This window comes from Equus caballus, chromosome 8 (assembly GCF_041296265.1).
Source record: "Equus caballus isolate H_3958 breed thoroughbred chromosome 8, TB-T2T, whole genome shotgun sequence".
NCBI lineage: Eukaryota > Metazoa > Chordata > Mammalia > Perissodactyla > Equidae > Equus > Equus caballus.
In genome coordinates this window covers 46,672,250-46,699,291 of record NC_091691.1, presented here as the reverse complement: position 1 = coordinate 46,699,291, position 27,042 = coordinate 46,672,250, and the positions used below count along the sequence as shown (strand labels likewise).

The window sequence follows — 27,042 nt, the reverse complement described above, 5'->3', positions numbered from 1 at the left end:
GGGCACCCCATCGCCTTGCCTTGCCAGGATCTCCAGACGCGCTGCCCGCCCCCATGTCTTCCGCTGTTGCGGTCCCTTTCTGTCCTCCGAACCGGCAGGTATGTGGACAGGCCCCTCAGGACCCCGCGCCGAGGGTCTCGAAGGACCCCGCCCGCCTGGCCTCGTCCTGCCTGCCTGGTCTCTCTTCGCGCGTGTCGCGCGGCGATCCCGGGTCTCCGCGCGAGCCTGCGGCGTTGACCTTGCGGTTTTCGCCTTCTTGCTGCTGTGGTCCCTCCCCGCCCGGCGCTTAATCCCTTCTTCCCACGTAGGACCACCATGTTTGTTCCCTGCGGAGAATCGGCTCCCGACCTCGCGGGTTACACCCTGCTGATGGTGAGTCCCCACTTTCGCGAACTCTCCACTGCCCGGCTTGGGGCTGCTGCCTCTCGGGAGGCGCCTCCACCTCGTCTCGGCCTTCCCGGCCCTGGGAGCACGGGTACCGGTTTCTCTTCCAGGTTTTCGGCCTTCGGGGAAAACACTGGGAGGACGTGGCCGGAGGCGGCGGTCCGAGCAGAACCTTTGTTGGCGCTGTCACCGAACGTATCTAAGTCTGCAGTGTGTAGTTTTTGCTGACTAAAACCTAAAGTGTTTGGATATGACAGATAACGTTGTACGTACGTCGTGCGGGTCATTTTCTTTACGTTTTATCCCGGAAAATCCTTTTTCAGCTAGATTTAGAGTCATTCTTAAGCTAGCAAGTCCTTGTCGTTAATCAGGAAACTACCGATAGGGTAATAAAAGTGGAGTTTACAGTCTAAGTGGAAACACATGTAAATCAGTAAATGCTAGGGTAGAAATTTGAGAAGGGTACAGAAAGGCCCTAGGCATTATTGGGAGAGGGAGGGGCACAAGGACCTTCAAGAAAAGGTTTGTGTGTGAAATCTTAAAAAAAAGAAACAAAAAACCCCTCATAGATACAGAGAACAGACTGGTGGTTGTCAGAGAGGGGTGGAGGTGGTTAAATGAAATAAGTGAAAATAATCAAAAGGTACGAACATCCTGTTATAAATAAGCTCTGGGGATGTACACCGTGGTGGCTATAGTTAACAATACCGTATTGTATATTTGAAAGTTGTTAAGAGGGTAGATCTTAAAAGTTCTCATTACAAGAAAAAAAATTTGTAAGTGTGTGTGGTGATGGAGGTGAACTAAACTTATTGTGGTGATCATTTCACAGTATATACATGTATCAAATCATTAGGTTGTATATGTAAAACTGATACTATGTTATATGTCAATTATATCTGAATTTTTTAAAAAGAATAATGATAATAGAAAAATCACTTTTTGGCGACTTTCATCATAGTAATGCGCACAAGAAATATCAATGAATGCTAAAATTAGCATGGGATAGTGTACTGAGGAAGACATAATTTCAAAGTATGTCACGGAAAAATATGTAGTAATCACAAAAAGGAAAAAGTATCTTTGCAGGAGACACTTGGCAGAAAAAGAAAAAAGCTTCATAGAGAAAGTAATGTCTCCAAGATTGTTGGTGGTAGCCTTGACACTTGTCAGTTGGAGTAATGAAGAAGGAGGCCATACTGGTGTGGGATGAATAGATGGGGAAGAGGCGGAGATGTGTGTGTATTCATTCATTCGTTCAGAGATAAAGTTCCTGCATGTTTCATTGGACAACTATGGGGAATTTTGGCTGTGGAGGGACACTGAGAAGTGAGGTGGTAGCTAAGAGAGTATGTGGGATCAAGACAGAGTTTTTTAAAAGGAAAGCTATCTGGAGGCTGGCCTAGTGGTGGAGTAGTTAAGTTCACGAGCTCCGCTTTGGTGGCCCAGGGTTCACAGGTTCCGATCTCCAGGCGTGGATCTACACATCGCTCATCAAGCCATGCTATGGCAGCGTCCCACATAAAAAATAGAGGAACATTGACACAGATGTTAGCTCAGGGCTAATCTTCCTCACCAAAAAAAAAAAGGAAAGAAAGGTATTAAAGCATACGTGTATGCTGATGGGAAGAATCCAATAGTGAGGAAAAGATGGATGATACAGGAGAGTGAGGGTCTACCCAAAGTGGCAGAATCTTTGCGAAAGGGAAAGGGAATTACAGGAGATAGCGAGGGGATTAGTAGGTGACAGCAGCGAGGGGTGGAAGAGCACTCTGAGGGACCCAGAAAATAAGATGAAGGCCACAAAAAAAGCAACTGCTGGAAGAATGCAAAGAAGGAGCTACATTAAAGAGGTACTTTAAAGAGAGAGTCGATGAAAATTAGTCGTGTGTTAGAATGTGGTTAGTAAGGGAAAGGGAAGAAGTTTCCTGGTTTAGGTAATTGGGTGAATAATTGTTGCTCTTTTCTGAAATACAAAATAGAGGAACAAGTCAGGGCAAAAGTTTAGTTTTGTACATGTTGAGTGTGAGTTGCCTGTGACATAAGCATGTGGAGATACCCACTAGGCTCTGGCGTTCAGATAGGGTTCTGGGCTCTAGGTAGAGATTTGGCGGTTGGACTGTTTAAGTCACGGGGGTAAGTGTGTGTGTGTTTAGTGTGAAAAGAAGCTCACTCCAGCCTTTAGGCAGTGACAAAGCAAACAGAAAGAAGAGCCTTTTGTCCATCCCTCATGGCCTTTACACTTGCTTGCCCACCACCTGGAATAGTCTTTTCCGTGGTCTTTGTGTGGCTCCCTCCCTTACCCCTGAAATCCCTTACCCCTTTCAGGTCTGTAGTTACTTGTCGCCTGAAGTGAGTCTTTCCTTGATCACTCTGTTTGAAATTGCAACCAGCCACGTGGACACACACTCTCACTCACTTAATTTTTCTCCATAGCACTTACTACTGTGTATTTTCCTATTTGTTTTGTTTTTTACAGTAAACCACTCCCTCACTAGAATGGAAGCTCCACGAGGGCAGGAACTTGTTCGATTAGTTTTACTGCATTCCCAGTGCCTAGAGCCATGATTGACATGTAGTATAATATGAAAGAGTCAGTATCTAGCTATGAGGCACCTGAGCATAAGCATTTAGTTCTAGTGCTGTGATTACTGTCTTCTGTCTAAACTTTTTAAAGTGCTGCTAATTTTGATGACTTAATGAATGTATTTTTTATTTCAGCCAGCAGTATCTGTTGGAAATGTTGGCCAGCTTGCGGTAGATCTGATTATTTCTACGCTGAATATGTGTAAGATTGGTTACTTCTATACTGATTGTCTTGTGCCCATGGTTGGAAACAACCCATATGCAACTGCAGAAGAAAATTCAGCAGAGCTCAGTACAAATGCTGAAGGTATGTAAGGCTTCAGCATGTTTTGTTCTACTACAAGGTAGAGTTGTTTTAAATTAGAAATATGCTCCAGATACTGTTTTGTAGCGAACATTTACGTGGTGCCAGTTCTCTGCACAATGTACAACCCAGTCACGTTGTCCTCTTCTCTTACATCCTGGTTTTAGTTCTTAGCCTTTTCTAGATGGCAACTCCTATGAGGGACATGCTTATACTTGTATCTTTGGATACAGTTTGAGATTTCCATTTTTATAACATGGGGGTTTTCCCCGTTTTATCCTCAGTTTTATTTTCTGTTCTCACTGGCGTGTGTAAGCATCACTAATACCAAAGAAAGGGGAAAAGAGAATTCCCCTGGGCTCAGTCCTGTGAGTTTAATATGTGCTGCTTCCTCTGAGCCTCGCAGTCATCCTCTCACATTCTTCTAGAAACTGTAATAATATGGGATGGATAAGGCCCAGAGAGGTGGGTCTGCCTGATGCTACTGGCGGGCGTTGGCTTTTCCCGCTCCGTAAATCTCTGTAGGTCCTCATTGGACCTTCAAGCTTGGTGAGTCAGGGACCAGTTCACGTTGCCCGACCACTGTGTTTAGGACGCGGGACTGCACCGAGTGAGTGGGGGAAGTGCTGCTGATCCTGACCCCAGCGCATCAGCTACTTCGTTTGATGGCTGGCTGCTCTGTTGGCCTCTCAGTCTTCTGTTTACCATTTTAAGTTGAAAGCCGAAGGTGGTAGAGGAACGTGAAAGACCATTGGTGGGCTGAAAGACCAAGGAGAAGCATTTTATTTGTTGTCAGTCTCATTAACCGTGTCATTAGCTTGCGATAATGAAATACACTTTCAAGAAATAACCCTAGTATTGAAATTCCTGCAGGAAAGATGGCTTTCTTACCACAAGGCTGAATTTCAGTTATTGCTTTAAAAGTTAAGGACTATAAAGGGTAGAACTAGAATTTATATTTTTGCACTAATGACAACAGCTGTCAGTTATTATTTCCTATGAGCTGACCACTGTGTGCAATTACATGTGTTAATTCATTTAATCCTTACGACGACTCCATAGGTAGTTTTATCGTTTTATCGATGAGGAAACCATTGCACAGAGACGGTCAGGTCGCTTGATTAATAATTGGTGTAACAGAGCTTCTTCTCAAGCCGGCCTGGCCCCTGAGACCTGCCTCTTACACTCCAGTCCGCCCTGTGAATGTGCCTTCATGCTAGTGGGAGGCCCGCCGGCTTCCCTCTGACGCAAACCGGCAGCAGGCCAGTTGGGTGCGGTTCTTTAATCCACTTTTTCTTTTTTTTAAGATGAGATATTTTGAAATAAATTATAGACATTCCCCTCCCAAATATGTAAGCGTGCATCTCTTATCTTTTAAGAACATTTTCTTACATAGCTAAAATACCATCCCATTTAACAAAATTAGCAATTTCTTAATATCTTCCTATATGCCATCCTTGTTCAAATTGGCCCAGTTTATCCCAAAATGTCTTTTACAGTTAGTTTGTCTAAATCAGGACCCATAGTACATCTGATTGTTCTGCCTTTGAAATCTCTTTCACTTCAGAGTAGACTCTCTTTTTTCTTCTTCACCAAACTGATTTGTTGAAGGAAAAACTGGGCCCATTGTCCTATAGAATGTCCTGCCTTCTGCATGTCTGATTATGTCGTTGTGGTGTCATTTGGCTTGTTTCTCTGGGCTCTGTATTTTCTGTAACTGGAGTTAGGTGTAAAGCCTTGATTAGACAAAGGCTAGATGTTTTTGGCCAGAATACATGAAAGGTGGTGTTGCATTACATCAGAGGGAAAAAGTACTGGGAAACAGGATCTTAACAACAGAATAGAATTGCATGATACACTGATGGAGAACGTGAGTATCGCTGTTATAGAAGGTAATGTGTCTTACATTTTACAGCTTAGCCTGCCCTCTCCCTACAGATATGTCCTCTTCCTTCTAGCTCTGCTGTATGTGTATGTCAGATAGATTAGAGGCCTGAGTGACCTGTGCCTTAGTCCCTGTTCCCTAATTCCTCAACTTCCTGTGCAGCCTCCTTTGCCCTGAACGTACCTAGTGGTCACTAGACTTGCTGATGCGGCAGAGGCCCCAGTCACCTCACGCCACCCCACACCAGCGCAAGGAGGCAGTCCCAGAAGGCTGAAACAGGAGAGACATGCTCCACCAAAGGGTTTGCCCAAGTCTGGGTTATTTGGAATCTTTTTGTAGTAACTAAAAGCTTACCCCTTAGCACAGTGGCCTAATCATGTGTCCTTAGAGACTCTCTCTGTTGTCCTTGGTTCCTATCACAGCTTCTCCTTCTTGGAGGTGAAGTTGAGCAGGGACATCTTAAGCGTCAGTAAAGTGGGCTTCTTGTAGAATCTGATGAAAGTTGTGGATTCTTTTCCCAGAAAAAAAGCACAGACATTGATTCACAAAAAATTGTGCGTGTTGTTTCAGGTCTTTCAGAAACTCCTAAAGAACACAAATGTACCTATTCCAGGGATTTTATTGTATGGCTAACATTCTCCTGCATTTTATTTTTCTACTTATCCCAATGAGTGTTGCTGTTTTGTAGAAGGAAGAGGGGAGAATTCAGCAACCAAAAACTTTCTTAAGAATGATTTTATTTTATTGTAATGCCAGAAATTTCCAGGGGAATACTTCTCTAGTTTTACAGTCAAAGTCAGAAGAAAAATAACTTTTGATATTTTCTTATAGTTGACTTTTCAGAAATGAATCTATGCCATAAAATAGAGCCCACAGGTGCATTTTAAGGTACTTTAAAACGTTTTATTTTTACCAAATGATACGGTACGTATGTTCTATTTTTTTTTTTTCTGGGAAAGATTCGCCCTGAACATCTGTTGTCAATCTTCCTCTCTTTTTTTCCTCCCCAAAGCCCCAGTACATAGTAGTATATTCTAGTCATAAGTCCTTCTAATTCTTCTATGTGAGCCACTACCACAGCATGACTACTGACAGACCAGTGGTATAGTTCCGTGCCGGGGAACCAAACCTGGGCTGCCAAAGTAGTGTGCACTGAACTTTAACCACTAGGCCATCAGGGCTGGCTCTATATTTTAATTATTGAAAATATTTAGATACAAAAGTTCTTATAATTAAATTATAATTTTTTATCATATTAATAATTTCACTTGTATAACTCCTTCATTTTGATTATCATATGATTTCATTTTTTTCTTTTTAGTATATTCATTGCCTTCAAAGAAGCTAGTGGCTCTTCAGTTAAGATCCATTTTTATTAAGGTTAGTATGTTATCTTTTTAAGTTTATTAAAGTAAAATATAATGAGGAAATACTAAGTCTGTATCATTAAGAATTAAGATTCAAAAATCGTTTCTGCTCTTTACTGTATTCACAGTTAAAGGCCTAGTTCTATAAAGAAATTATAAAATTTCAGAGGCGTTAACATTGTTTCATGATTATATTTAAAGGAATTGGGACATATAGCTCGGGACTTACATACTCTTGATTCAGGTAGCACTGGGAAAAAAATATATGCATGTGAATATTAGAGGTTTATTCCATTTGTACTACATTTCAACCAGTGGCATCTACATTTAATGATGTATATATCAAAATAATTTTCTGAGTCCAACTTCTTCTTTCCCCTTCCTTTGCTCCCACTCTAGTCTAAACCACTGTCACCTCACGCCCCTGATTCTACTCTTGCGCCACCACTCCCCACAGACACCTAATAGTCTGCACACAGCACCCAAATGATCCTTTAAACCTAAATCAGATCATATCATTTCTCTTTTCAAAACCCTCCAGTGGCTTCCCATCTCACTTGAAGTGCATTCACAGCCTTTCCATGGCCTATTAGACTCTACGTCTGTGCTGATACAGTAGCCACTAGCCACATGTAGCTATTTAAATTTTGACTCATTAATTGAAAGTAAATAAAGTTAGGGGCTGGCCCTGTGGTGTAGAGGTTAAGTTTGTCATGCTCCGCTTCGGCAGCCTAAGTTCGCAGGTTTGGATCCTGGGTGCAGACCTACACCACTTGTCAGCCATGCTGTGGTGGCGAGCACATATAAAGTAGAGGAAGATTGGCACAGATGTTAGATCAGGGCTCATCTTCATCTGCAACATAATTAATTAATTTAAAAAATGAAATAGAATTTAAAATTAGGTCCTCTGTCATACTGGCGGCGTTTCAAGTTCTGCGTAGCTGCATGTGGCAAGCAGCTGCCATGAAGAGCATTTCTGTTATCATGGAGAGTTCTGTTGGACAGCTGCTCTACCTGATCTAACCTCCAGCCGGGCCTGTGTGCTCACTGCCTGTTTCCCCTTTTGCTCACTCTCCTTCGGCCACACTCGCTTCCCTGTGTCATTCAGGCAGATTAAGCTCACTCCTGTCTCAGTCTCTACACTGGTTTCCCTGCCTGGAATACTTTTCCCCTGGATACCTAAATGGCTCACTTCCTCTGGTCTTTGCTTAAATGTTACCTCTTCAGAAAGGCCTTCCCTGACTACCCTTCCTATCGTCTTACCCTGTGCTCGTTTTCTTTCAAGCTATTACTACCTGGCATGTGCCATATTATTATCTACCTCTAATAGCAAGTAAGTTTCCTGAGAGAAGTGATGGTGTCATTCGCTCTTACATCCCCAGCTTCCAGAATAGTGCCTTGCCTGTAGAGAAGCTCTCAATAAATGTTTGTTGAGTGGATTAAGGTACCTATATCTGTTCAGGAAATCAGAAATTTATCAACATCCTAGAGGCTCTTCCTAGTCATTATATCATTATATAAATGGAATCTTATGGTAGGTGCGTCTGTATGTCTAGCTTCCTTTACTCAACATTTTATTTGTGAAGTTCATCGATGTTGTTGGAAGTGGAGGTAGTTGTTCATTCTCACCTCTATATGGGATTCTGTTCTATAAATAAACCCTAATTTATCCATTGTATTGTTGATGGAACATTTGATTGTTTCCAGTTTGAGACTGAGGTGAATAGTGCTATGATTATTTTAATACTTATATTAGAATCACTCTTTACTTTGTTTAGTTAATAATATACCCAAAGTTTTACAATGAGAGTTGCTAACATTTTTAAATGCACCACGTGGCTTTTTTGTCCTCTTCGTAATATCGGTGTAAAGTCAAGAATTAACAATTCAGACATTTCTAAATGAAATTTTTAGTAGATGGAAGTAGAGTGATTTCAAAATAGCAAATGTTTATTGAGCATCGAGTCCTTGCACCAGTACTGTACTAAGTACTTTATGTACGTTTCTCTACTTAATCCACACCACAGTCCTCTGAGGCAGGTACTCACATTCTCCTCATTTTGCAAATGAGAAAACTGAAGCACACAAAAGTTAAGCAGTTTGCCTGAGACATGGTCTGTGGGAGGTGAGCCCAGCATTCTAGACCAGGCAGCCTGACTCCAGAGCCTGCCTCTCTTAACCAGTATAGTATACTGCCCTCCTATTTTTAAAAGTTAGCCATTTCTTACCTGCATTTTAAATTTTATTGCGTCTTTTATTAACAGTCTGTGAAAAGAGCTTTCATAAAGTGGGTTCCCCCCCTAAATTTTATAATCCGCATTCCAGATTAAACAACTGTTAACATCTGGCCACCCTTGGTTACCTTTCTCTCTCTAGGCATGTGCACACACAGTTTCCTTTGGCAAACAATCCAAAAGTAGACTAGCAACATCATGATATTTCACCCCTAAATATTTCAGCACACATCTTTCAAGAACAAGGACATTTTCCTTCACGACCACACACCACTACTACACCTAAGAAAATCAGTGTTTAATGAACATTCAGTAGTATCATCCAACATATTCACATTTCCCCAGTTGTCCCCAAAATATCCTTCAATTCTGGACCCAGTCAAGGTCCACATGTTGCATTTGGCTGTTACGTCTTTTCAGTTGGTATCCTTCAGTGTAGAACGGGCCCTCCTCCTCTTTCTGCTCCACAGCATTGACTCCTTTGAGGAACCAAGGCCAGAGGTTCTGCATTCTGGATTCGCCTGGTTGTTTCCTCATGATCAGATTCAGGTCAGAGATTTCTGGCAAGAACGTCTCATGGAGGACTATGTGGTAGATTTCAAGCAACAGTCGATCACTTAAGTGGAGAACTGGAAATTTTCCTTTGTCAGTCTGAATGGAATTCTTTTGAAATCTAGATTCCTCTTAATTAATTTGTTTCTTAATTGCAAAGATATAATTCATTGCTCTTCATTTTTCATCTTCAGTTTAAGGACAGCAAGTAGATGTCAAAGTAATTATAATTTTAAGATATGTAAAGATATGTCATCACATAAAGTTGATAAAATATTGTGTAGAGTACTCTTATAGTCTAGGATCTAACCTTTAGATTTTCTTTTTATTCTTTTAATGGTATGCAAAGTATAAATCAAAGCCATTCTGTGAAAAACTACTTTCCTGGGTGAAAAGTAGTAACTGTGCCAAAGTTATTGTTCTTTCAAGCAGTCATTCCTATCACCGTAATGATCTACAGCTTCGCAGGTAAGTTTTTGTCTTTGAAAAATTGTGTTATGATTTATACAGTATTATGATGAGTCTCTATTAAAAAGTTAAAATAAACTTGAAAAACCATGTACATCCTCTCCTCTCCTCCCTAGAATTTAGAAAGAAGGTAAAAGAAAGTCAAGGGACAGGAGGGAGTATAGTCAGGTGGATCCTTGTGGTTCCTGTGGTTGGGGCACAGGAAGGCTTTGGTGTAGACAGAGAGATGATTCTGGGACTGTGCTTTGATTGTTTGCTGTCATGTGCGTGGCAACATCACAGAGCTCAGCTGATGAAGAGAAAGAGGAGAAAGGATAACTTCGATTTCTTGGTTGATAATTTTTGAAAGATCGGGTTGAAATTTCTGTTTATTTCGTGTATTCAACCATTTGTCTTTGTGGAAATCCAGTTGCCTTTAAGGATAGCTCTCAGCCATGTCACACTGAGTTCTTAAATGTAAGACAAAGTATCCAAGAGATAGAAACATAATCTATTTTATTGCATTATCATTTATGTACCTATGAAATCTTGATGAAAAATATTAGCCTTTCAAAACTGGAGCTAACTTCTAGGACTCTCACAGAAGACATTACATTTCTGGGAATCTCACAATAGGCCTCACGGCCAGAAGAGCGCAGCTGTGGGAAACGGGCTTATCTTCTCGGTGGCCCTGCCTTAGTTTCAGTTTTCCTGTCTCTTTACACTCTCTCCTAAGGATGTAAATAACAGGCCAGAGCAATATTTTTTATGTTTTTTATCCGTAGACTGCTGAAACTTGTGTTTTTTTTTTGTTTGTTTTTTTTTTAAAGATTTTATTTTTTCCTTTTTCTCCCCAAAGCCCCCCGGTACATAGTTGTGTATTCTTCGTTGTGGGTTCCTCTAGTTGTGGCATGTGGGACGCTGCCTCAGCGTGGTCTGACGAGCAGTGCCATGTCCGCGCCCAGGATTCGAACCGACGAAACACTGGGCCGCCTGCAGCGGAGCGCGCGAACGTAACCACTCGGCCACGGGGCCAGCCCCCTGAAACTTGTGTTTTGCCTTGTGCAACAGAATATATGGAGAATGAGATAATTTTTGGTAAAAGAGTTGATATTTTCCTTAATGTTCCTGCTTGTGGGTTTTTAGAAAGCTAATTATATGATTCTTTCTAGTACTCCCTTCAGATACCTGCTGACACCTTCCTTGCAAAAAAATGTTGAAAGTAAAATAAAGAGCCTTAACTGGGAAGAAATGGAGAAAAGTCCATGCATTCCTGAAATAAGTGATTCTGAGTTTTGTGTCCGTGTTCCTGGAGGAGGTATCACAAAAACACTCTATGATGAGGGGTGAGTTTGTTTGCCTGGTTATTCGTTTGTTCCCCCTCTCATTTAAAAAGGAAAGAAGATAATTGGGAGAGTGTGTTGGATTACTTACTGGAACTTTGAAAATACATTTATAAGATAGGTACTGTATTATATTCACAGGAAAGACTGAAATTTCGTTGTAGGAGAATTGGTCCCTGAAAAGCCATATTTAAAGCTTTACTATCTATGGCCTATTAGGGATCCTGATACTTAATGAAACTTCTACAGTCAATCTTTTTTTTTTCTTAATGGTGGTAAAATATCTGTAACATTAAATTAACCTTTTTTTTTTTTTTTTTTTTTTTATTAATGTTATGATAGATTACAACCTTGTGAGATTTCAGTTGTACATTTTTGTTAGTCATGTTGTGGGTACACCACTTCCCCCTCCGTACCCTCCCCCCACCCCCCCTTTTCCCTGGTAACCACCGATCAGATCTCCTTATCAATATGCTAATTTCCACCTATGAGTGGAGTCATATAGAGTTCGTCTTTCTCTGACTGACTTATTTCGCTTAACATAATGCCCTCGAGGTCCATCCACATTGTTGTGAATGGGCCAATTTCGTCTTTTTTTATGGCTGAGTAGTATTCCATTGTGTATATATACCACATCTTCTTTATCCAATCATCAGTTTCTGGGCATGTAGGCTGGTTCCACGTCTTGGCTATTGTAAATAATGCTGCGATGAACATAGGGGTGCAACGGACTCTTGAGATATCTGATATCAGGTTCTTAGGATAGATACCCAGTAATGGGATGGCTGGGTCATAGGGTATTTCTATTTTTAACTTTTTGAGAAATCTCCATACTGTTTTCCATAGTGGCTGTACCAGTTTGCATTCCCACCAACAGTGTATGAGGGTTCCTCTTTCTCCACAACCTCTCCAACATTTGTCGTTCTTGGTTTTGGATGTTTTTGCCAATCTAACAGGGGTAAGGGGATATCTTAGTGTAGTTTTGATTTGCATTTCCCTGATGATTAGCGATGATGAACATCTTTTCATGTGTCTATTGGCCATATTCATATCTTCTTTTGAGAAATGTCTGTTCATGTCCTCTGCCCATTTTTTGATCGGGTTGTTTGTTTTTTTGTTGTTAAGCAGTGTGAGTTCTTTGTATATTATGGAGATTAACCCTTTGTCGGATAAGTGGCTTGTAAATATTTTTTCCCAATTAGTGAGCTGTTTTTTTGTTTCAATCCTGTTTTCCCTTGCCTTGAAGAAGCTCTTTAGTCTGATGAAGTCCCATTTGTTTATTCTTTCTATTGTTTCCCTCAACTGAGGAGTTACAGTGTCCGAAAAGATTCTTTTGAAACTGATGTCAAAGAGTGTACTGCCTATATTCTCTTCCAAAAGACTTATTGTCTCAGGCCTAATCTTTAGGTCTTTGATCCATTTTGAGTTTATTTTGGTGTGTGGTGAAAAAGACTGATCAATTTTCAATCTTTTGCATGTGGCTGTACAGTTTTCCCAGCACCATTTGTTGAAGAGACTTTCTTTTCTCCATTGTAGGCCCTCTGCTCCTTTGTCGAAGATTAGCTGTCCATAGATGTGTGGTTTTATCTCTGGGCTTTCAATTCTGTTCCATTGATCTGTGGACCTGTTTTTGTACCAGTACCATGCTGTTTTGATCACTGTAGCTTTGTAGTATGTTTTGAAATCGGGGATTGTGATTCCGCCGGCTTTGTTTTTCTTGCTCAGGATTGCTTTAGCAATTCGCGGTCTTTTGTTGCCCCATATGAATTTTAGGATTGTTTGTTCAATTTCTGTGAAGAATGTTCTTGGGATTCTGATTGGGATAGCATTGAATCTGTATATTGCTTTAGGTAGTATGGACATTTTAACTATGTTTATTCTTCCAATCCATGTGCAAGGAATGTCTTTCCATCTCTTTATGTCATCGCCTATTTCTTTCAAGAAAGTCTTGTAGTTTTCATTGTATAGATCCTTCACTTCCTTGGTTAAGTTTATCCCAAGGTATTTTATTCTTTTCGTTGCGATTGTGAATGGGATAGAGTTCTTGAGTTCTTTTTCTGTTAGTTTATTGTTAGTGTATAGAAATGCTACTGATTTATGCACGTTAATTTTATACCCTGCTACTTTGCTGTAGTTGTTGATTATTTCTAATAGTTTTTCTGTGGATTCTTTGGGGTTTTCTATGTATAAGATCATGTCGTCTGCAAACAACGAGAGTTTTACTTCTTCGTTACCTATTTGGATTCCTTTTATTTCTTTTTCCTGCCGAATTGCTCTGGCCAGCACCTCCAGAACTATGTTGAATAGGAGTGGTGAAAGTGGGCACCCTTGTCTTGTTCCTGTCCTCAGAGGGATGGCTTTCAGCTTTTGTCCATTGAGTATGATGTTGGCTGTGGGTCTATCATATATGGCCTTTATTATGTTGAGGTACTTTCCTTCTATACCCATTTTACTGAGGGTTTTTATCATAAATGGGTGTTGGATCTTGTCGAATGCTTTCTCTGCATCTATTGAGATGATCATGTGGTTTTTGGTTTTCATTTTGTTGATGTAGTGTATCACGTTGATTGACTTGCGGATGTTGAACCATCCCTGTGTCCCTGGTATAAATCCCACCTGATCATGGTGTATAATCTTTTTGATGTATTGCTGTAATCGGTTTGCCAAAATTTTGTTGAGGATTTTTGCATCTATGTTCATCAGTGATATCGGCCTGTAGTTCTCCTTCTTTGTGTTGTCCTTGTCAGGTTTGGGGATCAGAGTGATGTTGGCTTCATAGAATGTGTTAGGGAGTTCTCCATCTTTCTCAATTTTCTGGAACAGTTTGAGGAGAATAGGTATTAAGTCTTCTTTGAATGTTTGGTAGAATTCTCCAGAGAAGCCGTCTGGTCCTGGACTCTTATTTTTGGGGAGGTTTTTGATTACCGTTTCTATTTCCTTACTTGTGATTGGCCTATTCAGATTCTCCATTTCTTCCTGATTCAGTTTGGGGAGATTGTAGGAGTCTAGGAATTTGTCCATTTCTTCCAGGTTGTTCAATTTGTTGGCATATAGTTTTTCATAGTATTCTCTTATGATCTCTTGTATTTCATTGGTATCTGTTGTGATTTCTCCTCTGTCATTCCTAATTTTATTAATTTGCGATTTCTCTCTTCTTTTCTTGGTGAGTCTGGCTAGGGGTTTGTCAATTTTGTTAATTCTTTCGAAGAACCAACTCTTTGTTTCATTGATCCTTTCTATTGTCTTTTTTGTTTCAATATCGTTTATTTCTGCTCTTATTTTTATTATTTCCCTCCTTCTACTGACTCTGGGCCTTGTTTGTTCTTCTTTTTCTAGTTCTGTTAGGTGTCGTTTGAGGTTGCTTACGTGAGCTTTTTCTTGTTTAGTGAGGTGAGCCTGTATTGCGATGAATTTCCCTCTTAGGACTGCTTTTGCTGCATCCCAAATGATTTGGTATGTCGTGTTCTCATTTTCATTTGTCTCCAGATAATATTTGATTTCTTCTTTAATTTCTTCAATGATCCATTGTTTGTTGAGAAGCGTGTTGTTTAGTCTCCACATTTTTGCACCTTTCTCTGCTTTTTTCTTGTAGTTGATTTCTAGTTTAATAGCGTTATGATCAGAAAAGATGCTTGATATTATTTCAACTCTCTTGTATTTATTGATGTTTGCTTTGGTTCCCAAAATATGGTCAATCCTTGAGAATGTTCCATGTGCACTTGAGAAGAATGTGTAACCTGCTGTTTTTGGATGAAGTGTTCTATATATATCTATTAAGTCCATCTGGTCTAATTTTTCATTTAATTCTATTATTTCCTTGTTGATTTTCTGTCTGGATGTTCTGTCCATTGGTGTTAATGGTGTGTTGAGGTCCCCTACTATTATTGTATTGTTGTTGATGTCTTCTTTTAGTTCTATTAAGAGTTGCTTTACAAATTTTGGTGCTCCTGTGTTGGGTGCGTATATATTTATAAGTGTTATGTCTTCTTGGTGGAGAGTCCCTTTTATCATTATATACTGTCCCTCTTTGTCTTTCTTTATCTGTTTTGCTTTGAAATCTACCTTGTCTGATATTAGTATAGCGACACCTGCTTTCTTTTGTTCATTATTAGCTTGGAGTATTGTTCTCCATCCCTTCACTCTGAGTCTGTGTTTGTCTTTGGGGCTGAGGTGTGTTTCCTGGAGGCAGCATATTGTTGGATCTTGTTCTTTGATCCATCCTGCCACTCTGTGTCTTTTGATTGGGGAGTTCAATCCATTTACATTTAGAGTGATTATTGAGACGTGGGGGCCTACCACTACCATTTTGTGTCTTGTTTTCCGGTTTTCTTCAGTTTCCTTTGTTTCTCGTCCCATGGTTTAATCTGTTCTGATGTAGAGCTGCTACTCTCTGTTGTTGTCCTTCTACTTATCTCCTCTGCTCTTGGTTTTGTAGCCCCTTTCCTTTTTTGGATTTTTCAGGAATGAGGGTTTTCCTGAGGATTTCCTGAAGAGGAGGTTTTGTGGCAATGAACTCCCTTAATTTTTGTTTATCTGGGAAAGTTTTTATTTCTCCATCGTATTTGAAGGATATTTTCGCTGGGTAGAGAATTCTCGGCTGTAGGTTTTTGTCCTTCAGATTTTTGAATATATCATTCCACTCTCTTCTAGCCTGTAAAGTTTCTGCTGAGAAATCTGCTGATAGCCTGATGGGGGTTCCTTTGTAGGTTAGTTTCTTTTGCCTGGCTGTCCTTAATATTTTCTCCTTGTCGTTGACTTTTGCTAGCTTCACTACTATATGCCGTGGAGTTGGTCTTCTTGCATTGATAAAGTTTGGAGATCTATTGGCTTCTGTCACCTGAAGATCCATCTCCCTCACCAGATTTGGGAAGTTCTCAGCCATTATTTCTTTGAATAGGTTTTCTGCCCCTTTCTCCTTCTCTTCTCCCTCTGGTATACCTATAATCCTTACGTTGCATCTCCTAATTGTGTCTGATAATTCTCGGAGAGTTTCTTCATTTCTTTTAAGTCTTGCTTCTCTCTCCTCCTCTGCCTGCAACAATTCTATATTGCCATCTTCCAAATTGCTAATTCTTTCCTCCATATTATCGGCCCTACTGTTCAGAGCATCTAGATTTTTCTTAATCTCCTCTATTGTGTTCTTCATTTCCAATATTTCTGTTTGGTTCTTCTTTATCGTATCAAACTCTTTTGTGACATAGCTCCTGAACTCGTTGAGTTGTCGGTCAGAATTCTCTCTTAACTCAGTGAGTATTTTAATGATGGCTGTTTTGAAGTCATCATCATTTAGGTTATATATCTCATTTTCTTTGGGATTGTTTTCTGTGTATTTGTTACTTTCTTTCTGTTCTGGAGATTTAATGTATTTTTTCATATTGCTTGATGATGTTGATTTGTGCCTCCGCATGGAGTTAGAGTTTAGTTGCTCCTTTCACTTGTTTCAGCTGCTGCGGTGGGGGGAGCAGCTGTTTATACTTCACCAACCAGGAACCCTGTCCGTAGTTGCTAACTGGGCCTGGGCCCCTCTTCGTAGCCACAGTGGCCCTTTGGATTCCCTCCTCTGCCGTGGGGGCCGTCACGGGGGGCTTCAGGCTGCAGGTGCCTACTGTTGTTGCCCACCTAGATGCGCTCTCTCCTTGGGGTCTGCAACGGTGTTATGGGCTTTTCCAGCGGCCAGGGGTGGGATCACTTTTATTTGTCGCTCGGTTGCTGTCGGCACCCACCAAATCTCACTTGTCCTCTATGGGTCGCAGGAGAGCTATTGGCATCTTCTACAGTCTGTGGTTAGTACACCTAGCTATGCTGCTTTTGCCCTGGGGTCTTCCAGCCTTGTGGCTGGCGGCTGGGTGCCTTCTACTGGTGCTGTGCAGAGGCTTTCCCTAAGGCTTCTGTGAGCCTGTAGGGTTTCCCCCTAGGCTACTAAGCTGGGTCTCTGGAACTCTCTCCAGCCCCAGTCCTCTCCGAGATCTCCGGCAATCCCTAGCCTCACCGGGTGGGCAACGGCAGCTGGGGGTCGCCCTGTCCTCTGGGCTTCTCTCCGGGCCTCTGCCGGGAGCTCTGAATGCTCAGCGTGGCCCCTCTGCTACCGGCAGACAGAGAGTTTTGTCTGCTGCCTGGCGGAGATCCGGCGCTTCCCCTCCGGGTCGCCGGACCCGCCTTTGAAAGTTCCCCCGCCCCGGTCCTCTCCGAGATCTCCGGCAATCCCTAGTCCCACGGGGCGGCAACGGCAGCTGGGGGTCGCCCCGCCCTCTGGGCTTCTGTCCGAGCCTCTGCCGGGAGCCCTGAATGCTGGGCGTGGCCCCTCTGCTAATGGCAGACAGAGAGTTTTGTCTGCTGCCTGGGGGAGCTCCGGCGCTTCCCCTCCGGGTCGCCGGACCCGCCTTTGAAAGTTCCCCCGCCCCGGTCCTCTCCGAGATCTCCGGCAATCCCTAGTCCCCCGGGGCGGGCAACGGCAGCTGGGGGTCGCCCCGCCCTCTGGGCTTCTCTCCGGGCCTCTGCCGGGAGCCCTGAGTGCTCAGCGTGGCCCCTCTGCTACCGGCAGACAGAGAGTTTTGTCTGCTGCCTGGCGGAGCTCCGGCGCTTCCCCACCGGGTCGCCGGACCCGCCTTTGAAAGTTCCCCCGCCCCGGTCCTCTCCGAGATCTCTGGCAATCCCTAGTCCCCCGGGGCGGGCGTCTCTCTGGGACCCTCCGGGCGCCCCGAGCACCAGGCTGGGTCTCCCCGCCAATGGCGGGGAGAGACTCTCCCCGCGGGCTCAGGTGTGTAACTCCAAAGTTTCCCTCTGCGTTTAGGAGTAATTGCGGGGGGTTTAGGTAGGGTTCTGGTCACCTGTTTCCACCGTCGCTCCTCTGTTGTGTTCTCGCTCCTGCCCTAGATGTGTGTGGATCCTCTGGGGGCGTCCGTTGGAAGAAAGCCGCTTGCGGGTACTAGGCTGCCCATCGGGGTCGGAGAGTTTTTCTAAATTAACCATTTTTAAGTGTACAAGTAAGTGGCATTAAATACAATCACAGTGTTCTGTACCCATCACCACTATCTACTTTCAGAACTTTCTCATCATTCTAAGTAGAAAATCTGTACTCATTAAATAATAACTCCTGTTTTATTTCTGTAAAATTAATATAATGTTCTCACTTTCATTTCTGATATTAGTAGTTTGAATCTTCCCTCTCTTTCTTTTTTTCTGTCTTTTTTTTGATGAAGAAGTTTTGCCCTGAGCTAACACTTGTTGCCAATCTTCCTCTTTTTGCTTGAGGAAGAGTGGCCCTGACTGAACATCTGTGCCCATCTTTCTCTATTTTGTATGTAGGATGCTGCCACAGCATGGCTTGATGAGTGGTATATGTCCACACCCAGGATCCGAACCTGCAAACTGCAGGCCACCGAAGCAGAGCACGCGAACTTAACCACTATGCCGCCAGGCCAGCCCCTGGACATTTTATCTGTGTTAATTCTTTCAATCCATGAGCACAGAATATCTTTCCATTTCATTATGTCTTTTTCAGTTTCTTTCAATGTCTTATAGTTTTCATTATATAGGTCTTTCACCTCCTTGGTTAAATATATTCCTAGGTGTTTTATTCTTTTTGTTGTCATTGTATATGGGATTGTATTCTTGATTTCTCTTTCTGCTAGTTTGTTGTTGGTGTATAGAAATGCAACTGATTTTTGTGTTTTGATTTTGTACCTTACAACTTTACTGTCTTTGTTAATTATTTCTAATAGGTTTCTCATGGATTCTTTAAGGTTTTCTGTATATAGAATCATGTCATCTGCAAATAATGACAGTTTTACTTCTTCACTTGCAATTTGGATACTTTTTCTCTTTCTTGCCTAATTGCTCTGGCTAGCGCTTCCAGTACTATGTTGAATAAGAGTGGTGAAAGTGAGCATCCTTGTCTTCTTCCTGTTCTTTAGAGGAGTAGCTTTCAGTTTTTTACCATTGAGTATAATGTTGGCTGTGGGTTTGTGATATATAGCCCTTACTATATTAAGGTACTTTCCTTCTATACCCATTGTATTCAGAGTTTTTATCATGAATGGATATTGAATTTTGTCAAATGCTTTCTCTGCGTCTATTGAGATGATCATGTGATTTTTATTCTTCTGCTTGTTAATGTGATGTATCACATTGATTGATTTGTGGATGTTGAACCATCCATGTGCCCCTGGAATAAATCCCACTTGATTATGGTGTATGATGCTTTAATGTATTGTATTCAATTTGCTGATATTTTGTTGAGAATTTTTATGTCTGTGTTTATCAGCATTATTGGCCTGGAATTTTCCTTTTTTGTGTTGTCCTTATCTGGTTTTGGTATCAGGTTAATGTTGGCCTCGTAAAATGAATTAGGATGTGTCCTTTCCTCTTCAATATTTGGGAAGAGTTTGAGAAAGATAGAAATTAAATCTTCTTTGAATGTTTGGTAGAATCCACTGGAGAGGCCATCTGGTCCTGTACTTTTGTTTTTTGGAATGTTTTGATTACTATTTCTGTCTCTTTACTTGTGATTGGTCTATTCAGACTCTCTGTTTCTTCCTGATTCAGTTTTGGGAGGTTATATGATTCTAAGAGTTTATCTGTTTCTTTCAGATTATCCAATTTGTTGGCATATAGCTTTTTATACTGTTCTCTTAGAAACCTTCATATTTCTGTAGTGTCTGTTGTAATTTCTCTTTCATTTCTGATTTTCTTGAGCCTTCTCTTTCCTTAGTGAATCTAGGTAAGAGTTTGCCAATTTTATCTTTTCCAAGAACCAGCTCTTAGTTTCACTGATCATTTCTGTTATTTTTTTAGTCTCTAGTTCATTAATTTCTGCTCTGGTTTTTATTGCTTCCTTCCTATTACTGACTTTGGCCTTCGTTTGTTCTTTTTCTAGTTCTTTTAGGTATAGTGTTAGATTGTTTATTTGAGATTTTGCTTGTTTCTTTAGGTAGGCCTGTATTGCTGTATACTTCCCTGTTAGTACCAGTTCTGCTGCATCCCATAAGTTTTGGTATGTTGTGTTTTCATTTTCATTTGTTTCCAGATTTTTTTTAATGTCTCCTTTGATTTCTTCATTGATCCAGCAATTGTTCAGTAGGGGGGTGTTTAGTCTCCATGTATATGTGACTTTTCCAGCTTTCTTCTTGTAGTTGATTTCTAGTTTCATACCATTGTGGTCAGAAAAGATGCTTGATATGATTTCAATCTTCTTAAATTTATTTAGGCTTGTTTTGCTTCCCAATATGTGATCTGTCTTTGAGAAGGTTCCATGTGTACTTGAGAAGGATATGTATTCAGCTGCTTTCAGATAGAATGTTCTATATTTATGTATCTATTAAGTCCAGCTGGTCTAGTGTTTCATTTAAGGCCAATGTTTCCTGTTGACTTTCTGTCCGGATGATCTATCCATTTATATAAGTGGGGTGTTAAAATCCCCTACTATTATTGTGTTGTTGTCAATTTCTCCCTTTAGGTCTGTTAGTTACTTTATATACTTTGTGCTCCTATGTTAGGTGCATATTTATTAATAAGTGTTATGTCTTGGTGGAATGTCCCTTTTATCATTATATAATGTCCATCTTTGTCTCTTCTTATCTTTTTTTGGCTTAAAGTCTATTTAGTCTGTTACAAATATGGCTACACCTTTCTTTTGATTGCCATTTGCTTGAAGTATCATCTTCACTCTGAGCCTGTTTGTCTTCAGAGATGAGATAGATCCGGAGGCAGCCTATTGTTGGGTCTTGTTTTTAATCCTTCCAGCCATTTTGATTGGTGAATTCAACCCATTTATATTTAGAGTAATTATTGATATATTTGGGCTTAATACTGCCGTTTTATCTTTTGTTTTCCAGTTGTTCCTATTTCCATTATTTCTTTTTCCTTATGCTTCTGTCTGCCATTTCAGTTTGCTGGATTTCTGTGATGTTTTCCTCAGTTTCCTCTTTATTTATGATGTGTGACTCTCCTCTGATTTTTTGTTTTGTGGTTACTGTAAGGTTTCTATAAAAGCTCTCATAAACGACAGTCTTTTTTCTGCTGATAGTGTTTTAACTCCATTAGCCTATGCAGATTCCATTCTTTTCATCTTCCCCTTCTATGTTTTGTTGTCACAAATTATATTATTTTTCGTGTTGTGAATTTGTTACTAAATTGAAGTGGTTATAGTTATTTTTGATGCTTTCTTTCCCTTCAAACTTTATAATTGTTTACTAACCTAATATAGAATTGCAGTTTTCTGATTCTGTTTGTCACCTTGCTCAAAGCTTTGTAAACCTTTGCCTTTCTGTTTCAAGTAAGAGGGTTCCTTTCAACATTTCTTGTAAGGCAGTGAACTCCCTCAGCTTTTGTGTGTATGGGAAGCTTTTATTTTTCCATATCTGGAAGATAACTTTGCTGGATAGAGTATTCTTGGGTGATAATATTTTGAATATATCACTCCACTCTCTCCTAGCCTGTAGAGATTCTGCTGAGAAATCCACTGATAGGCTGATAGGGGTTATTTGTAAGTTTTCCTCTTTCTGGCTGCCCTTACTATTGTTTCTTTATCATTGATTTTTGACAGTTTTAACATAATGAGTCTTGGAGGTCTTTCTACACTGAGATAATGAGAAGTTCTGTTACCTTCATGTAGTTGTATTTCCAGTTCTTTCCCCAGGTTTGAGCAGTTCTCAGCTATTATTTCTTTAGATAAGCTATTTCTTTTTCCCTCTTTTCTCCTTCTAGTATATCCATTATCTTTATGTTGCTTTTCCTAATTGAGTTGAATATTTCTCATAGGATTTCTTCATTTTTTAAAAATCTTAGTTCTTTCTTCCACCTGAATCATTTCTAGGTTTCTGTCTTTGAGCTCACTAATTCTCTCTTCTGTATAGTCTGCTCTATTTCCAATGAATTCTACTTTATTTTCCATCTCATTAATTGTGTTCTTCATCTCCATAGCCTGTTTGGTTTTTAGAGTTTCAATCTCCTTGCTGAAACGCTCCTCTTCATTAATTTTATTCCTGGGCTCATTGAACTGTATTTCTGAGTTTTCTTGTAACTTGTTGAATTTCTTCATGACAGGTATTTTGAATTTTCTATCAGTTAGATTGTAATCTTCTGTGACTTCAAGTTTGATTTCTGGAAAGTTGTTGTTTTCTTTCTGTGCTACCATAGTTCTGTACTGTAGTTACTGTAGCTTTTTGTGGTGCTTGATGACTTGTTTCTCTGCGGGCACGTTTGTGGTAGTAACACCTTTCTTATTTGGGTAAAGCTTTGGTTACTGTGGTTCTGAGCTCCTTCTGATTGTATTTGAGAGCCTGTATTTTCTGCCCTCCACTGCCTCTGCCAGAGGCATCATCACTGCCCTCTTTGTGCCCCCAAGGTTGCTGATGCCTTGCTCTTTATGATATCACTGCAGTCGTGGCTGTCATCACTGGGGTCACCAGGCTGCAAGCACCTCTGCTGCTTCCAGGGGCACCTGGGTCTCACGTTCCCCCACTGGTTCTTTGCTGGCTTTCTTGGGCTTGGGTGCTGCTGCCACATGCACCACCTGTGCTACTGCTCCTGGGTTATCTAGGGGAGCTGGCAGCACTGCTGCTGGGGGCATTCAGATGGTGTCATTGCCACTACCAGGGTCTCATATGCAGTCCCCGCTGCTGTGGGGCCGGTGTTGGGGTGCTGCCACTGGGTGCTGGGTCACAGATACTGCTGTATTTCCTGAATCCTCAGATTGCAGGCACCACCTGCCATTGCTGGGGGAAGGGCAGGAGCTGAGCCACGAGAGCCATTGCTGCCCCTGCAGCCTCTAGTCTCTGGCATCGCTGTGGTTTTTGAAACCTCAGGTCAGGGCCCCACCACCACTGCCAGAGGCATCCACGTTTTGGATGCAGCCCTCATTGCTGGGAGGGCAGGTGTTGGAGTCACCACCACTGCTCCCCTAGTTCCACTGCCTCGTGGAGGTTCACTCCAGCTGCTTTCAGATGTATAAATGTATGGATCTCTCACGTATTTTGGTGTGCTGTGCAGGTAGGCTTTTGTTGGTCACTGCATGTCCCACTGGCTGTGACTTAGATTTGAGAGACAAAGGGAACAACTCCCTCCACCATGGTGCTGACATCATTCCTCCACTAATTTTTTGATGGCTTCCCAGCTTCTTTAAAGTATAGTCGAATTGAATCTATGTATCTGCAAGATACTGCAACTCTAACATTTGTAACTTTAGAGTTCATCCTATTCAAAGGTGTTTCTCACAAAATCGATTTTCTTTTAATTTTCTAAAGCAAATCTTTTATTCATTTATAACCAGACCCATGTTTAGTGTTCAATGCAATTACACATTCATTGCAATAAGGAATTTTTGAAATTGCAGAAAATCTCTTATCATACAGCTTATACAATTTTGAATCCTTTTTTCTCCCCGATGCATATCATGATTATTTGCTAAATTTTTGCTAATATACATATTTTGGCTTTCCTCTATTAGAATAAATATGTATTCTGATCTCTTAAAAATATAATATTAGTTACTTCAAAATAAATGGTGGCAATGGTGTGGCTGATCTGGGATCCTTTATAATTAATTCAAATAGAAGTACTTTGTAATTTAATAATGGATGTATCACGTGCTAAATTTTAATGTCACAGAAAGTACTTAAATTAGTCATCCTCCACCTTCCTTTTTTACAGAGAGGACCAGAGGATGGTATTAAAACTGTTACTCTGTGTGACAGTAGTAGTAGTAGAGGCACCGTGAGTTCAAGACCGTACCCCTGGCTTTTGAAGCGGGAGCCTTTAACGTGAAGGCACAGTCAGGGCGGCAGCCTTCCCCACACGGGAGCCATTGCTAAGGCTGTGATAGTGTGAATATTTAGGAACTAGAATCTTCTGAGCCATCACAGCTCTCAGTGCCTACATACAAAGCTTGAGAGCCCCTCAGATATTTGAGAACTGAGTACTGAGATGGTATAATTACTGCTAACAACTTCCAGTTTCTCATTTTTAGAGACTCAGATGCTGTGGTAGACTCTCCCAGTACATCTGAGACTTCTGAACCCAGGGTCAGAGTCTCTGCCACTTGGGACCCCAACTCTCCTTTATTACTGTCTGTCATGTGGTCTCATGTCTTGGCCTTAGGATTTTCTCATAGTTCTTGGTTTTGGGTGTTAGAGATGATTTTTGCTTTTTCTTGGCAGACAGGAAGCTTTTGGCGTTGCTGTATCTCCATCTCATCACTAGCTTGAGGCCTTCAGAGCAAATCATTTAGGAGATTGTTTTCAAGTCACAAAGACCTAAGTTCAAATCCCACCTCTGCCACTTCCTGGATATAGAACTGGGATCTTGTTACCATGTTTTGGTCCCTTTAAATCTCAGTTGCCTTGCAGTGATAGCGAACACTTCCACAGCGTTGACTGTGTGTTCAGCACCGGTCTGAGCACTTCCCCCCCATTACCTCCTTTACACCCCTCAGCAGCCTGTGAGGTTGGGTCTACCGTGATTGCCCTTTTACAGTGAGGAACACTAAAGCCCTGAGTAAGTAACTTGCCCAACATATCTGGTAAGTGCAGAGCTGGAATTTGAATACACGTATTCTGTCCTTGTTCCCATTGTTTCAAACTGATTCATTTGTAAAATGGAGATAATTATAACTTCGTCAAGGATCGTTACAGGGGTTGAATCATTAAAATATGCAGACAGTGCTAGCACATAATAATCACTCAATAAATGGAATCTGTAGGAAGTAGTAGTAACTTACTTTCCCTGTAACTGTTCTGTTGTATTCCACGGTCTTCCTTTGCTGCTTTAGATTATTGATAACAAGGGTTTTTTCCTTCAGTCTCTTTGCTGCAGGGCTTCTGAAAATCACTGTCTTCTACAGTAGGTTTTGGGAGTGGATCAGAACGTACCTCATATGATATAGCCAGGGATATGCCCAGAGTGGGCCTTACATGCCTCCCAATCCTGACCTCATCGATAGAAAAATATATCTGGGGCAAAGGGAGATAAATAAGTGACCTTATGATGTGGCATCTTCTCCTTGCCTACAACCTGGCAGATCATCTTAGCTATAAACTGGCTTACTGGAATCAGTATCAGTATAAGAATAATGAATTATTCTTTTTATTTGTTGTAGCTGTTCTAAAGAAATCCCACTGGCTGTCCTGCTGAAATTTGTTTCCGAAGGAGACAATATCCCAGATGCATTGGGTCTTGTTGAGCATCTTAATGAATGGCTTCAGATAATCAAACCCCGTGTAAGTTTTACTGCAGCTTAAGCCTCTGCCTTCTCTGGTTGTGTATTCATAAACTTGCATTTTATATACTATATAAGTAGACCAAATAAGTGAAGGTTTTTGTTAAATATAGATTTAACTTTATATAGGATTTAGTTTAGCTGAAGTTTTGAAAAGGAAAGAGGGCAGTTAACCAGCTTGTCTATAGCCCTCATTAAGGCTGGTTTCCGAAAAAAGAAAATCTGCGGTACGTCATTGTATTCACTGCGTGTGTTGCATTAATTATATCCGACAGCTTGTTACAAGAATAAACATGTCCTGTTTGGCATTCAGGAATTTTTTTTAAAGGAAAGCACAAAATATTACTATGTGAGCAATACTGTAGCTGTTGAATGTGCATTGTAATTAAGGTGTTTTTCTCTATTATGAAATAGGAGTGTTAAACCCAGAGAAATCAGGTAGCCTTTAGGCATAACAGGTACCATTGCTGCTTTATATGCTAGGTATCTGAAATTTTTTAATTTGTGCTTTTGCCAGGAACAAATTGGCAGAAATCACACAGTGCTGACATTGTTTTTTTCCTAACACTTGTTCCTTTTGAATTTGATTTTACTTGATGGACTCCACCCACATCCTTTCTGGTGTATCTTTATGATTTAGAACCTGAGGAAATTTATTTTCATTTGACATAAAGTAATAGAAATTTATTACTTTCTTTTCACTTACAATAAAACTCAGCTAAAAGTGTCAAAACCAGAAGGCACCAAAAAAAAAACTAGAGAAGCGAGAGTTTTGTAATACTTACATATTAAAAGGAGATTAGGTGGGGGGCTGGCCCCGTGGCCGAGTGGTTGAGTTCGCGCGCTCCACTGCAGGTGGCCCAGTGTTTCGTTGGTTCGAATCCTGGGCGCGGACATGGCACTGGTCATCAAACCACGCTGAGGCAGTGTCCCACATGCCACAACTAGAAGGACCCACAACGAAGAATATACAACTATGTACTGGGGGGCTTTGGAGAGAAAAAGGAAAAAAGTAAAATCTTTAAAAAAAAAAAAAAAAAGGAGATTAGGTGGTAAAGTTGAAGGAGTAAAATATTTTTTTCTTCCGTTACAGTGCGATGACCCCACAGCATCTGCCTTGCCTTGGAAAATACCAAGTTCTTGGAGATTACTCTTTGGCAGTGGTCTTCCCCCTGCGCTTTTTTGATCTGTTTTCGGTTGTATACTTTATGTCTGAAGACACTTATTACCAACCCAAGTGTTAAACAACTATATAAAAAGTTGTATTATCTGACAATGTATTAGGAAATCTTTACTTTTCACAGAAAATCTTAAAGAAAAAAGGTTGTTTTTACCATGCTTTTCTCATATACAAAAATGTAAATTTTGTACAATAAAATATTTCCTAAGTAATTTTGTCTGAAATGTCTTTTTATTTTTTTAACTTGGACTTCTGTATTAGTTTCGTATTTCTGCTGTAACAAATTACCACAAATGTAGTGGCTTCAAACAACAGAAATTTATTATCTTAGAATTCTTGAAGTCAAGTCCAAAAATAAGTCTGTCTTGTGTTTTCTCTGTAGGCTCTAGGGGAGAATCCATTTCCTAGCCCTTTCTAGCTTCTAGAAGCTGCCACGTTCATTGGCTCCTGACCCCTTCCTCTATCTTCAAAGCCAGCAGCATAGCATCTTGAAATCTCTCTCCCTCTTTTAATTATAAAGACTCTTGTTATTACATTGGGCCTACTGC

The 27,042-nt window shown here is 40.8% G+C and overlaps 1 protein-coding gene across 3 annotated transcripts; it reads left to right on the top strand.

Moving 5' to 3' along the window:
• The first annotated feature begins 25 nt into the window (after nucleotides 1–25).
• LOC100058979 (proteasome assembly chaperone 2) lies at nucleotides 26–26,706 on the top strand. Of its 3 annotated transcripts, none has more exons than XR_011420938.1 (8): nucleotides 118–372; nucleotides 3,106–3,277; nucleotides 6,481–6,539; nucleotides 9,662–9,780; nucleotides 10,619–10,857; nucleotides 10,932–11,105; nucleotides 25,195–25,315; nucleotides 26,408–26,706. XR_011420938.1 is itself a non-coding variant. In XM_005612762.4 (8 exons), the coding sequence occupies exons 2-8, from the start codon at nucleotides 635–637 to the stop codon at nucleotides 26,498–26,500; spliced, it is 753 nt and encodes a 250-aa protein (XP_005612819.1). In that variant the 5' UTR covers nucleotides 118–372; nucleotides 495–634; the 3' UTR covers nucleotides 26,501–26,706. The 3 variants fall into 3 exon arrangements, 2 of the variants coding, with proteins under 2 accessions (XP_001490087.1, XP_005612819.1); XM_005612762.4 differs by lacking the exon at nucleotides 10,619–10,857 and adding an exon at nucleotides 495–649; XM_001490037.7 differs by lacking the exon at nucleotides 10,619–10,857 and having other exon boundaries at nucleotides 26–372.
• Nucleotides 26,707–27,042: the final 336 nt, after the last annotated feature.